At 46.8% G+C, this 13,923-nt stretch overlaps 1 protein-coding gene and 1 pseudogene across 3 annotated transcripts in view; one reads left to right on the top strand and one right to left on the bottom strand.

Moving 5' to 3' along the window:
• Window positions 1-56: 56 nt before the first annotated feature.
• LOC139390905 (actin-like protein 7A) lies at window positions 57-1,394 on the top strand (annotated as a pseudogene).
• A 3,205-nt stretch (window positions 1,395-4,599) lies between these two features.
• LOC139391163 (elongator complex protein 1-like) overlaps window positions 4,600-13,923 on the bottom strand; it is a 13,232-nt gene continuing 3,908 nt past the window's right edge. For all 3 annotated transcript variants that reach the window (XM_071138725.1, XM_071138727.1, XM_071138728.1), the window contains exons 8-34: window positions 13,771-13,861; window positions 13,511-13,634; window positions 13,303-13,396; window positions 12,847-13,077; window positions 12,417-12,581; window positions 12,146-12,230; window positions 11,888-12,052; window positions 11,587-11,693; window positions 11,315-11,415; window positions 11,106-11,159; window positions 10,680-10,916; window positions 10,399-10,551; window positions 10,213-10,292; window positions 9,958-10,095; window positions 8,117-8,202; window positions 7,879-8,027; window positions 7,016-7,139; window positions 6,820-6,917; window positions 6,543-6,744; window positions 6,308-6,432; window positions 6,156-6,216; window positions 5,921-6,034; window positions 5,657-5,768; window positions 5,413-5,540; window positions 5,036-5,187; window positions 4,883-4,955; window positions 4,600-4,757 (exon numbers count right to left, since the gene is read on the bottom strand). In XM_071138725.1, the coding sequence (XP_070994826.1) occupies window positions 4,690-4,757; window positions 4,883-4,955; window positions 5,036-5,187; window positions 5,413-5,540; window positions 5,657-5,768; window positions 5,921-6,034; window positions 6,156-6,216; window positions 6,308-6,432; window positions 6,543-6,744; window positions 6,820-6,917; window positions 7,016-7,139; window positions 7,879-8,027; window positions 8,117-8,202; window positions 9,958-10,095; window positions 10,213-10,292; window positions 10,399-10,551; window positions 10,680-10,916; window positions 11,106-11,159; window positions 11,315-11,415; window positions 11,587-11,693; window positions 11,888-12,052; window positions 12,146-12,230; window positions 12,417-12,581; window positions 12,847-13,077; window positions 13,303-13,396; window positions 13,511-13,634; window positions 13,771-13,861 (3,317 nt within the window). In that variant the 3' untranslated portion in view covers window positions 4,600-4,689. The remainder of the gene's footprint in view (window positions 4,758-4,882; window positions 4,956-5,035; window positions 5,188-5,412; window positions 5,541-5,656; window positions 5,769-5,920; window positions 6,035-6,155; window positions 6,217-6,307; window positions 6,433-6,542; window positions 6,745-6,819; window positions 6,918-7,015; window positions 7,140-7,878; window positions 8,028-8,116; window positions 8,203-9,957; window positions 10,096-10,212; window positions 10,293-10,398; window positions 10,552-10,679; window positions 10,917-11,105; window positions 11,160-11,314; window positions 11,416-11,586; window positions 11,694-11,887; window positions 12,053-12,145; window positions 12,231-12,416; window positions 12,582-12,846; window positions 13,078-13,302; window positions 13,397-13,510; window positions 13,635-13,770; window positions 13,862-13,923) is intronic.

Genomic DNA, 13,923 nt, shown 5'->3' with positions numbered 1-13,923 from the left:
ATTTTCTGTCGAGCAGCCCTCTTATTGAGCCTTGATAGTCCGATTTACAGTATAAAATGTATGCACTCACTACTGTAAGTCTCTCTGGATACGAGCGTCTGCTAAATGTACAGCCTGCCAATTTGACAAGAGCTGGTTCGGATTGTTGAACAACAGGAAGGCTGAACAATCTTTATGCAATTTTGTGTTGGCCCCCAATATTTTATTTATTGGAAGAAGAAAAAACATTGAAACACTGATAAATGATAAAACACTTCATTGTGAGGCTAACTATAAGGGCTGGACATGCAGATGAACGAAAAGCTGGGGTCTGGTATTAAGGACATTTTCTGAAATGACAATGCAGAAATATTACATATATTTTAACAAATTGAATAATTATTACTTTTATGTAGGAGAGAAAGTCTTGGCTGCTTCCCAAATGGTTAGTGCACCAAGTGTGTAGTCATCGATGTCGGGCCTAGATACCTGAAAGCCGGGTTCGCTGGGGCGGATGTGCCTTCGTGCGTAATTCCCAGTGTTATGGGTTTGGTGCGCCAATGCTCCTTGGATCACAAACGCGGCAAGTGAAATCTTAGAAAACCCAAACATATGCACCGGCTAACGTGGGATACTGGCATAGTAACAGAATGGGATGCCAAAGAGAGGCTGTGTATCCCAAGCGAAGAGCACGACGCGCTTTTACGTGACCCACCATAGTCCGAACATCATTAAAAAGCTAGCCGAAATCATGTTCGAGAGCTTCGGCATCAGTCGGTTGTATCCACGTATTCCTATGGTAGGGCCAGTGGACTGATTTTGAAGTGAGGGCACGGACGCCCTTTCCAGTCCCCATTGCATGCCAAGTTACACGTCGTGCAGAATAAGCAGGATGAAGCCTTGACCTCTACTTACAGAAGTTACGGGCAGGAGTATGGAAAACCGTTGACCAATTGGGCCTAATGGGTTTAATCGAGGCAAAATTTTGTTACTGTATGTAGCCTGACATAGACACTGAATTAAAAGAGAAAGTGACAAGGTGCAATACAAGCTTCCAGATGGGAATTATCTCATTGGGTATGGAGTGTTCTTTGTCCAGAGGTGCTATTCCAGCCAAATATGATTGGATCCCATGACTTCATATTATGGTCATGAACTGTATCAATAAATGTGACAAACTGGAGACATACAAAACATCCTAATATGCGAAGGCACAATGTTCAGTGGTCTTCCACCAAATGGCATCATGCAGTGGGACTACGGTTGTGGCATCCCAGGAGCGTCAAAACACATTGTGGCTTGGAGGTTCCATCCTTGCCTCCCTGTCCTCGTTCCAGTCACTTCGGATTCGGAGGAAACGGGCCCTTTTCCTCGAAGTTTTTTCAGAAAATAATGCTGTAAATTGTACCATTTAACAAGACAGAGATCTGTTCATAATGCCTTAACACGGAACACACAACGGCTGCGCGCGCGCTACCGTGCATACATGTATTTTGTCCACCCACACCAAACGCGATCACAACACGTAGGTTAAAATATCAAAAACTCTGAACCAATGACATTAATTTGGGGACAGGTCGAAAAGCATTGAACATGTATGGCAATTTAGCTAGTTAGCTTGCACTGGCTAGCTAATTTGTCCTACTTAGCTAGCGAATTTGTCCTGGGATATAAATATTTGTTATTTTACCTGAAATGCACAAGGTCCCCTACTCCGACAATTAATCCACACATAAAACAGCCAACAGAATCGTTTCTAGTCATCTCTCCTATTTCCAGGCTTTTTCATCTTTGAACTTATATGGTGATTGGCATCTACACTCTTACCACAACAACCTGCAAAACAGTTAGTCTTTCAATCACGTGGGTATAACCAGGGTACCTGCTTCTATAAACCAATGAGGAGATGGCAGAGGCAGGACTTGCAGCACGATCTGCGTCAGATATAGAAAGGACTTCTATTTTAGCCCTTGGCATTGCAGTAATTGAATAACATGGATTTCCGCCCCCCTTTCGGAAAAGCTGACCACGACTCCATTTTGTTGATCCCTGCCTACAGACAGAAACTAAAACAAGAGGCTCCCACGCTGAGGTCTGTCCAACGCTGGTCCGACCAAGCTGACTCCACACTCCAAGACTGCTTCCATCACGTGGACTGGGAGATGTTTCGTATTGCGTCAGATAACAACATTGACGAATACGCTGATTCGGTGTGCGAGTTCATTAGAACGTGCGTTGAAGATGTCGTTCCCATAGCAACGATTAAAACATTCCCTAACCAGAAACCGTGGATTGATGGCAGCATTCGTGTGAAACTGAAAGCGCGAACCACTGCTTTTAATCAGGGCAAGGTGTCTGGTAACATGACCGAATACAAACAGTGCAGCTATTCCCTCCGCAAGGCTATCAAACAAGCTAAGCGCCAGTACAGAGACAAAGTAGAATCTCAATTCAACGGCTCAGACACAAGAGGCATGTGGCAGGGTCTACAGTCAATCACGGACTACAGGAAGAAACCCAGCCCAGTCACGGACCAGGATGTCTTGCTCCCAGGCAGACTAAATAACTTTTTTGCCCGCTTTGAGGACAATACAGTGCCACTGACACGGCCTGCAACGAAAACATGCGGTCTCTCCTTCACTGCAGCCGAGGTGAGTAAGACATTTAAACGTGTTAACCCTCGCAAGGCTGCAGGCCCAGATGGCATCCCCAGCCGCGCACTCAGAGCATGCGCAGACCAGCTGGCCGGTGTGTTTACGGACATATTCAATCAATCCCTATACCAGTCTGCTGTTCCCACATGCTTCAAGAGGGCCACCATTGTTCCTGTTCCCAAGAAAGCTAAGGTAACTGAGCTAAATGACTACCGCCCCGTAGCACTCACATCCGTCATCATGAAGTGCTTTGAGAGACTAGTCAAGGACCATATCACCTCCACCCTACCTGACACCCTAGACCCACTCCAATTTGCTTACCGCCCAAATAGGTCCACAGACGATGCAATCTCAACCACACTGCACACTGCCCTAACCCATCTGGACAAGAGGAATACCTATGTGAGAATGCTGTTCATCGACTACAGCTCGGCATTCAACACCATAGTACCCTCCAAGCTCGTCATCAAGCTCGAGACCCTGGGTCTCGACCCCGCCCTGTGCAACTGGGTACTGGACTTCCTGACGGGCCGCCCCCAGGTGGTGAGGGTAGGCAACAACATCTCCTCCCCGCTGATCCTCAACACTGGGGCCCCACAAGGTTGCGTTCTGAGCCCTCTCCTGTACTCCCTGTTCACCCACGACTGCGTGGCCACGCACGCCTCCAACTCAATCATCAAGTTTGCGGACGACACAACAGTGGTAGGCTTGATTACCAACAACGATGAGACGGCCTACAGGGAGGAGGTGAGGGCCCTCGGAGTGTGGTGTCAGGAAAACAACCTCACACTCAACGTCAACAAAACTAAGGAGATGATTGTGGACTTCAGGAAACAGCAGAGGGAACACCCCCCTATCCACATCGATGGAACAGTAGTGGAGAGGGTAGCAAGTTTTAAGTTCCTCGGCATACACATCACAGACAAACTGAATTGGTCCACTCACACAGACAGCATCGTGAAGAAGGCGCAGCAGCGCCTCTTCAACCTCAGGAGGCTGAAGAAATTCGGCTTGTCACCAAAAGCACTCACAAACTTCTACAGATGCACAATCGAGAGCATCCTGGCGGGCTGTATCACCGCCTGGTATGGCAACTGCACCGCCCTCAACCGTAAGGCTCTCCAGAGGGTAGTGAGGTCTGCACAACGCATCACCGGGGGCAAACTACCTGCCCTCCAGGACACCTACACCACCCGATGTCACAGGAAGGCCATAAAGATCATCAAGGACATCAACCACCCGAGCCACTGCCTGTTCACCCCGCTATCATCCAGAAGGCGAGGTCAGTACAGGTGCATCAAAGCTGGGACCGAGAGACTGAAAAACAGCTTCTATCTCAAGGCCATCAGACTGTTAAACAGCCACCACTAACACTGAGTGGCTGCTGCCAACACACTGACACTGACTCAACTCCAGCCACTTTAATAGTGGGAATTGATGGGAAATGATGTAAATATATCACTAGCCACTTTAAACAATGCTACCTTATATAATGTTACTTACCCTACATTATTCATCTCATATGCATACGTATATACTGTACTCTATATCATCGACGGTATCCTTATGTAATACATGTATCACTAGCCACTTTATACTATACTATGCCACTTTGTTTACATACTCATCTCATTTGTACATACTGTACCCGATACCATCTACTGTATCTTGCCTATGCTGCTCTGTACCATCACTCATTCATATATCCTTATGTACATATTCTTTATCCCCTTACACTGTGTACAAGACAGTAGTTTTGGAATTGTTAGTTAGATTACTTGTTATTACTGCATTGTCGGAACTAGAAGCACAAGCATTTCGCTACACTCGCATTAACATCTGCTAACCATGTGTATGTGACAAATAAAATTTGATTTGATTTGATTTGATTTTTACATTTAGTTTTGGGACACACGCGACGTGTCCGGTCTGGTCAGCATGTTAGTCATACAAGAATGACAAGAGATCCAGTATACATCTTTATTAATAGGATACGTTTATGATAAGATGATTATTGCTTTACAGTTCAAATATAGAAAACAGTGATGACAAAAAGCTATTTCAGAATACTCAGCTTCCACTTGACACCATTTCTCATTTTTGGGGGTGGTGGAGTCTCTGAATCTGCAAAAAGGAAGAGCATATTTTATTAATAAAACTAAAAAGGGAATTAGAACATTTTAGCACCTAGTATTGCTAAACAAATAAGTAAATACTATATTTTCAATAGGAATACTACTAAAACTGACCTTGGGTTGCTGAGGGTCTTGGCTGTTGAAATGAAGCCATGATGCTGTTGGCTGTGGAGTTAGGACCTGTGATCTGAAGAACAAAATGGAAACAGGTTAAATTAACTCTTAAGAACAAGTCCTTGTGTGTGTGTGTGTGTGTGTGTGTCTCACCGGTGCCTGGGTCTGCTGAAGACCCTCCTGCCACACCTCGGGAAGGGCCACCTCTATCATCTGGAGAGCCTCCCCATAGGCATGTTGCAACCTCCCGGCCTGTCCGTCAAACTGGAACAGCACCAGGGCCTTCAGCAGGCTGTGCACCTCTTCTGCAGGGGTGGAACAAAACAATGTAAATCACACAGGAGCTGCCCACACCACTCTACCGTTTAAGTAGCACTAAAACAAACATGAATGAGACGATTAAAAACTACTCCAACCAGGTAACTGTAATTCCATTGAGGACTTCAGAGAAAATCATTGTGTGAGAGTAGGTCAAAGGGATGAAAGAGAGAGAAATAAAGGGGGAAGGGTTAAGGATGTGCATCTCCCACCTCTCATCTTGTCCACAGAGTGGATGATCTCTGCCAGGGCATGCAGCAGGGCCATGTCCTCTAGGGGGGTCCCTTCCTTCAGACTCAGCTTCTTGCGCTCTGCCTTCCGGCGATTCTTAGACGACCTCCTGAGAGACAGAGGTCAGTTCCTATCTCATAGTGCTGACACCTTACTCCTAAACCCACATCTAACCCCACTAGGTATTTAATGTCATTTATACAAATGTGTAAAATGCTGACTCACGAGGAGATGCGGGAGTTACTATGCGAGTACTTGGAGCCAGCATGACTGCCTGTCATCACACTACTGGCCTCTGAGTAGAGCTCTGCCTCCGGACAGTCTGGGACATCCTCATCTAGAAGGAGAGATGGAGAGACAGAACAAGAGAAAGGGAGAAACAAAGCGAGGGAGGCAGGCCAATGTAACATGGAAAAGCCAAATTGTCAGAGCCTTAAAACTATTATAAACTGTATACTTCCGTAAGTAACGCAACAATTAATGGTTTACCCAGTAACTCCAGCCTGGCTTTTTCCTTAAGCTCCCGTACCACGGACAGACGGGTTTTGTGACGAGTGAACGTCGCCTTCTGAGCTTCCAGGTAAGAGGCCTGAGAACTACATGCTAAAGACAGTGTTGATAAAAACAATGCATATACATTTGGTACCATAAAGAGGACCTATATAACAAAAATATTGAACATTGAAATATCATTAGCACTTTGTCATGCAAAATGGGAGTTTACCTTCCAAGAGAGCTGGTTTGAAGTTTGTTTCAATTATGTCTTGTCTGTTGTACAAATACACCTAGAACAGACAAAAGAGAATGTCATTTTGTCTTGGTTTGGGAAATGTTTGAAGAGCGTGTTGAACGATGGAGGCCATCTTGTTAACTCACCAATCGAAGTGCTTCTTCCCAGACTGCACCTGTGATCAGAGCTGAGATGGCCTCCTCACAGTCCTTGGCATACCGCTCCAACAATATGGCCGCCTCCGTATATCTTCTGAGCTCTATCAGTTTCTCTGAAATGATAAGGGGGAAATATGAAACCAAATGAGCAGCACATATTGAATATCACAGCAACTTTAAAGACTTGATGGTGGAGCTGTGTGGCGCAGAGTAGCCACTGTACCTGCCAGGTCCCTGGCCAGCAATGCCAGCTGGTCGGATGGCAGGGGGATCTGCTCTGCCACACAGAGGGCGTTCCTCCAGCTGGCACTGCCCACAAAGGCCTGGAGGGCGCGGGTCGCCTCGCCGCAGCGCCACAGCAACAACCCTGCCTGCTCCGCCTGCTGCTGCTCCATCAGGTACTCGGCGTAGGCACAGCTCAGCGCCTGGACAGAGGTTAGAGGTCAGAGACATAACAGTAGCACATCGTGAGGCTACTTATTTATTAAAATGTGCATTACCTTGTACTGAGGGCTGTCTGTTGGGTAGAGCCCCAGGGCTTCACTATACAGCCTCTGGTCCTTCACCAGATTCAGGGCCTCGGTGAAGTGCTTCTCACCTGGCACAAAACACAACACCCAGTTTAGGTCATTCATTTCAAATGATGAATTGTCCTCTTGATAACATGCTGAGATGACCATGGCAGGACACACTCACCACACTTGCTGAGGTGATGCAAGGCCTTCCTGTATCTCTTGAGGTGTTTGTCAATGGAGTAGCGCTGGTAGTTGGGCTCTAGAGTCTTCAGCATGTTCAGGAAGGGAAGGTACTCTTTGGGGTCCTTGAATGTTTGGGAAGGCAAAGGAGAATCAGAGACGTCAGACCTAGGACCATGCCTCAGGACTACCTGGCATGATAACTCCTTGCTGTCCCCAGTCCACCTGGCCGTGCTGCTGCTCCAGTTTCAACTGTTCTGCCTGCGGCTATGGAACCCTGACCTGTTCACCGGACGTGCTGTTTTCAACTCTCTAGAGACAGCAGGAGCGGTAGAGATACTCTGAATGATCGGCTATGAAAAGCCAACTGACATTTACTCCTGAGGTGCTGACTTGCTGCACCCTCGACAACTACTGTGATTATTATTATTTGACCATGCTGGTCATTTATGAACATTTTAACATCTTGGCCATGTTCTGTTATAATCTCCACCCGGCACAGCCAGAAGAGGACTGGCCACCTCTCATAGACAGGTTCCTCTCTAGGTTTCTTCCTAGGTTTTGGCCTTTCTAGGGAGTTTTTCCTAGCCACCGTGCTTCTACACCTGCATTGCTGTTTGGGGTTTTAGGCTGGGTTTCTGTACAGCACTTTGAGATATCAGCTGATGTAAGGGCTATATAAATACATTTGATTTGAATCAAATCGCTTTAATACCCATAAAAATGGATGGAAGTAGCACAGTTGTTTCTCTATTTGCAGTGAACGCCCAGTCGTCCACCAAAGTTTCTGCAGCAATGGCGTCGTCACGGTAACTATATTAGGTACTGTTCTGTACAGTGAAGTACTATTCGACTGTCACTCACCTTTTGGGACTTCTCGGCCACCATGAGGACCAAGTCAAAGTCGTAGGTGCCCAGAGAGTGTTCATACAGCTCGTTGACATTGACCAAGAACAAGAGGTACTTCAGAGCCTCCTCCGCACTCACTGCGTTGGCAGCACTGGGTGGGTTCACTACAAATACACACGTTACAAACACAGATTTCAGATATCTTGATAACAATTCCTTGTTCGTCTGGCTGATCTGCTCGCGTCCGTTTTACCTCGAAGCTCGTGGACTTTCTGCAGGGCAACCTCCAGCTCAGGAACAGTCTTCTTCACGTGTGACGTCAAAATAGACAGACAGTACCTGAGGATGATAATGACAATATTATTCTCTCAATCAAGAATCTTGTAAAAGAAACATGATTCAAGTGCAATACTAAACTCGGCAAAAAAAAGAAACGTCCTCTCACGGTCAACTGCGTTTATTTTCAGCAAACTTAACATGTGTAAATATTTGTATGAACATAACAGGATTCAACAACTGAGACATACACTGAACAAGTTCCACATACATGTGTCCCTGAACAAAGGGGAGGTCAAAATCAAAAGTAACAGTCAGTATCTGGTGGCCACCAGCTGCATTAAGTACTGCAGTGCATCTCCTCCTCATGGACTGTACCAGATTTGCCAGTTTGCTGTGAGATGTTACCCAACTCTTCCACCAAGGCACCTGCAAGTTCCCGGACATTTCTGGGGGGGGGGGGGGGGGGGGGGGGGGTGGCCTTAGCCCTCACCCTCTGATCCAACAGGTCCCAGATGTACTCAATGGGATTGAGATCCGGGCTCTTCGCTGGCAGAACACTGACATTCCTGTCTTGCAGAAAATCACACACAGAACTAGCAGTATGGCTGGTGGCAATGCTGGAGGGTCATAACAGGATGAGCCTGCAGGAAGGGTACCACATGAGGGAGGAGGATGTCTTCCCTGTAATGCACAGCGTTGAGATTGGCTGCAATGACAACAATGACAACAAGCTCAGTCCGATGATGCTGTGACACACCGCCCCAGACCATTTTTTTATTTTTTATCTTTATTTAACTAGGCAAGTCAGTTAAGAACAAATTCTTATTTTCAATGACGGCCTAGGAACAGTGGGTTAACTGCCTGTTCAGGGGCAGAACGACAGATTTGTACCTTGTCAGCTCGGGGGTTTGAACTTGCAACCTTCCGGTTACTAGTCCAACACTCTAACCACTAGGCTACCCTGCCGCCCCACCATGACGGACCCTCTACCTCCAAATCGATCCCGCCCCAGTGACTCGTCAGTGAAGAGCAGTTATTGCCAGTCCTGTCTGGTCCAGCAACGGTGGGTTTGTGCCTATAGGCGATGTTGTTGCCAGTGATGTCTGGTGAGGACCTGCCTTACAACAGATATACAAGCCCTCAGTCCAGCCTCTCTCAGCCTATTGTGGACAGTCTGAGCACTGATGGAGGGACTGATGGAGGGATTGTGCGTTCCTGGTGTAACTCAGGCAGTAACTAGTTCGGATGTACCGATCCTGTGCAGGTGTTGTTACAAGTGTTCTGCCACTGCGAGGACGATCAGCTGTCCGTCCTGTCTCCCTGTAGCGCTGTCTTAGGCGTCTCACAGTACGGACATTGCATTTTATTACCCTGGCCACATCTGCAGTCCTCATGCATGCCTAAGGCATATTCATGCAGATGAGCAGGGACCCTGAGCATCTTTCTTTTGGTGTTTTTCAGAGTCAGTAGAAAGGCCTCTTTAGTGTCCTAAGTTTTCATAACTGTGACCTTAATGGCCTACCGTCTGTAAGCTGTTAGTGTCTTAACAACCGTTCCACAGGTGCATGTTCATTAATTGTTTATGGTTCATTGAACAAGCATGGGAAACAGTGTTTAAACCCTTTACAATGAAGATCTGTGAAGTTATTTGGATTTTTACAAATTATCTTTGAAAGACAGGGTCCTGAAAAAGGGACGTTTCTTTTTTTGCTGAGTTTAGTTCAAATGCTCTGTAAATAGTGCAATACAAAACAAATGTTATTTGTTTTCAATGACAAAAAGGATAAAGATAACCCGTATCAAGAGCACACTCACTTATGCTGGTCCATAGATTCCATGGTGCAGCGTAACGCATCACAGACAATATCCACCTTTTTCCCACAAGCTGCAGGGGCTGACTGTCCTGTAGTGTTCACTGGACAAGGGTACATTGTTGTAGTGGTATCTTCCTCCCTGAAAAAGGACAAAATAAGTACATACTGAAACAAATGACAATTTCCTAAAATACATTACAAATGGGCATCGTTTTGTCATTGTTGTAGAAAAAACAAAAAGGCTGAACGTTCTTACTTGAGCTCTGTTAGGAACAGGTTGATGTGATTGATAGAGTCCAGCTGTCTCAGGAAAGTCTCCACGCTCTCTAAAAACACCTGCCCGAAAGCATACACAGTCTTGTTGCATGTGCCATTCTACACCATAAGGTCACAGAGAGGTTAATTGAAAAAGAAGAAGCGACCTGGTTGTGCGTTCACCCACCTTGGGGTTGTGGTCGTAGATCAGGTTGAGGTTGATCCGCAGCTTCCTCATGCACTCAAAGGCCTCTCGGAACCTCTGACTGTCCAGCCACTTTCGGAGCTGAGCCAACACCAGTGCTCGATGGCGGATGGTCTCCAGGTTACCGCGAGGCATCTGCAGACACACATCCAACGTGCTCAAAAATCAACACGACCAGAGACGTAGAGCTAAGCAATATGGGTAATAGCGATGATGTAACCTGGGTTTTTAATTTGTTTTATGACAGACGGAACAGTTCAGACCTGTAGGATGAGCCTGGTGTCCTGGGGGACCACAGTGACGATTCTGGAGCCCCTCTCTACCCTGCGGAGAGTCTCGTCATTCTGGTCATTCTGATTCTGACCTCCGTCGGCAGCCAAGGCCACCTGCAGCCCTTTGACAGTGAGCGTGGTGAGTCGGAAGCAGCGGCAAGTGTGCGAGTGTGTGGTGAGCAGCAGGAAGTCGTCGTAGACCACAAAGGAGGAAACGTTGGAGGCCACCTGTGGATGATGAACAGAGGGAGGCAATGGCACCATCAGGTTGGTTAATAAAGTTAAATGTTTTTAATGAATATGACATTGAGTGCCACACTCACTGCAGCTCATTCATTCAAGTAAGAGGTGTTTCCATCCATCACAATGATAACTCTGCCTTTGTGCTGAATCACCAAGGCAAAACAATAGACATACCTCTGTCTCACCAACAAACAGGTGAGATCGGTCCGTAAGCCCTAACAGATGCTCCTGTTGACATTACCAAAAAGAAGAAAAAAAAACGTCACCTTGATTAGAGACCAGGAGGTAGGTACTTTTGGCACAATCAAAATGATCAAATCACCAAATTATAGCAATATTGCCATTTTCTGTGAGAACAGTATTCAGTTAGATTGTTTCCTTACCTCTTCTATGGTAAAGAGGGCCGTCTGCACACAGGGATCTGGGAAGTTGATTCTGCAGCCTGTTGAGTCCTGCCACTCCACCACACTAGGTTTCAAAGAGTCTGGGGACACCATGCACAGATCAAATTTTAATATTTTTTATTATAATTATTTATGTATTTTTTTTACATACAGGGCTGTTCAAGCTGGAGACGTAAAAGACATCATGATCGAACTCTGCAAGTAAGTCTACAAGCAATATTCTCATAACCCAGGAAGTAGTCATTACTGACCCCAGAGGAACTTCCTGATCTGGCCATCCTCCAGCTGCAGCGCCACCGTGCCCGTCTTGGAGCTGTGACACATGCTGATCACGTGACCTTCAACCTCCACATGTGACCTGGGGATATAGAAACAGTTAGGGGGACATTTGACAGAACATATGTTCAAATCAAATCAAATTGTATTTGTCACATACACATGGTTAGCAGATGTTAATGCGAGTGTAGCGAAATGCTTGTGCTTCTAGTTCCGACAATGCAGTAATAACCAAAGCAAGTTGTGTTGTTGTCGTCAACTACAATTCCTCCTTACCTGATCTCCAGGGTTGGCTGGGGGCCCTGGGCCTCTGAGGGTCCCAGGATGAGCATCTTGGACTGGGACGGCCCGTCTGTACAGGCCCCCACCCCCAGGAACACATCCTCTCTCAGCCACAGCAGCAGACGCAAAGCCAGGGGTTCCTCCTGATCCACCGCAACCCTGCAACACAGCCACAATGTTAGGGCGCAATACAACGTTAGTGTGAGGGTCATAATAGAAAAAGCTTTGGATGAATGACTGTCCTGATTGTACCTGTAGGTTGTCTTTAGCTGAGGGGCGTGTGTGACAGATCGGAATCCTCCCAATCCGGCTGCAGGCTCACTCAGTTTCTCAGTACCTGAACACATAACCAGACTTTATGTACCCAGTACCTGTCTTAATGAATTAATAGCAAGCAGTGTGAGTGGGAAAAGGGATGTAGAGGAAAAAGCAGCCATGGAGATACACGTATCAAGAGAATAAGGGGCAAAGAGAGAGAGAAGAGTAATGGCTGAGAAATAAGAGGAAACTTCAGGTGGCTCACCTTGGCCGTAGACAGAGATGTGTCCGTCGGCTGTGAGCGCTGCCAGCTCATTGGTCCTCTGGCGCTGGAAGGTCACCAGGTTGACGGGGGCGGGCAGCTGAAGGTCGTAGGCACACATGGGCGGGGGCACCACACACTGACGAAACGTTGACACGAGGAGCTTGTCTACAAAACAGAGGCATTCAGACAAACTCGATGCGTTTTAGATGCTCCATATCTCCCCTGCTCTAATTCATTGGCCCTTTATGAATAATTTTTTTTTTAAAGGCACATTTCCTTTCTTCCTGTCCTTGAGGAAATCACTGATCTGACACAGTACTGTTTGCGAAAGCAACGGGGTTGGAAACCATGTCTTCATCTATCCACTCACTTATATATCAGTGATCTGTCAAAGATTACTACAAACAAGGTCCGTGTCTGACTGACTCACCGCCGTCAATCACGGCCACGTTGGCGTTGTCATGCCCGTCCTCCCCGTGGCTGCGGTCGGTGCTCCAGCCCCAGTCGTAGTTCAGGCTGACCCAGCCTCGGGTCACAAGGTGCAGCCGCAGGGGCATCTCAGGATCCCAGCTCACGTAGGCTGGTGCCCTCTGGGGGTCGCTGCCGAAGTACAGGTTCTGCTTCAGGTACCAGTGGTAGTTACCTACTGTCCACAGCTGAACTGGAGGAGGGAGGGTGAGGGAGTGAGGCAGGGGTCAAAAAAAGCTATGCCACGGTTGGCTTCATCCTTGATACTACAATGTATGCTGAACGTCCCTCCGGATCAGTTCAACACATTAGAACATCTACTTGGTAAAAAGGCAACAAATTGACTGAAAGACAATTTGATTAACCAATGTTATAAATGTAAGAAATAATATTGGGAGTAATGGGTAGAGTATCTTACTATATGTGTTGACTTGACCCCCCTCTCCCGGTGTCATGTCCTCCAGCCACACAGCCAACACAGTCGAGTCACTGTTCCATAGCAGCTCCTTCACCTGCAACAGTCACACAGATCTAGGATCAGTTGCCCTCCCCAAATCCTAACCATTAAGAAAATGCTAAACTGATCTTAGATCAGTGTGTATAGTATTTGTGTGACCGTCACCTACCTTGACCTGTTCTTTGCCAAAGGGCAGGGTGAAGTCGCCGTGTAGGAGGCCGTTCTTCTCCATAAACACCACACTGTGCTTGTTAGGATGACGCTGTGTGGCTGCTATCAAACTACCTGATGGTCTGAAACAAGGCATTGGTTTCAATGTAGCTCACACGCAAACTATGTTGTGATATTCATTGTATTTGAGTTACCCAATCCCTAAATTATAATACAACAAGGTACTCAAAGATGAAGGATTCTCCACAGAAATCTTACTTCCAACACAGTGACTGCTCCAGACCGTTGACGGTTTCACTTGTCGACTGTAAGACACACTCTCTGTTCCACACTCTGACCTTCCTGGCACCTGAAACACCACACATACAGTGCCTTGCGAAAGTATTCGGCCCCCTTGAACTTTGCGACCTT

This window comes from Oncorhynchus clarkii, chromosome 31 (assembly GCF_045791955.1).
Source record: "Oncorhynchus clarkii lewisi isolate Uvic-CL-2024 chromosome 31, UVic_Ocla_1.0, whole genome shotgun sequence".
NCBI lineage: Eukaryota > Metazoa > Chordata > Actinopteri > Salmoniformes > Salmonidae > Oncorhynchus > Oncorhynchus clarkii.
The sequence above is the reverse complement of the archived record's forward strand: the minus strand, read 5'-3'. Positions and strand labels throughout refer to the sequence as shown.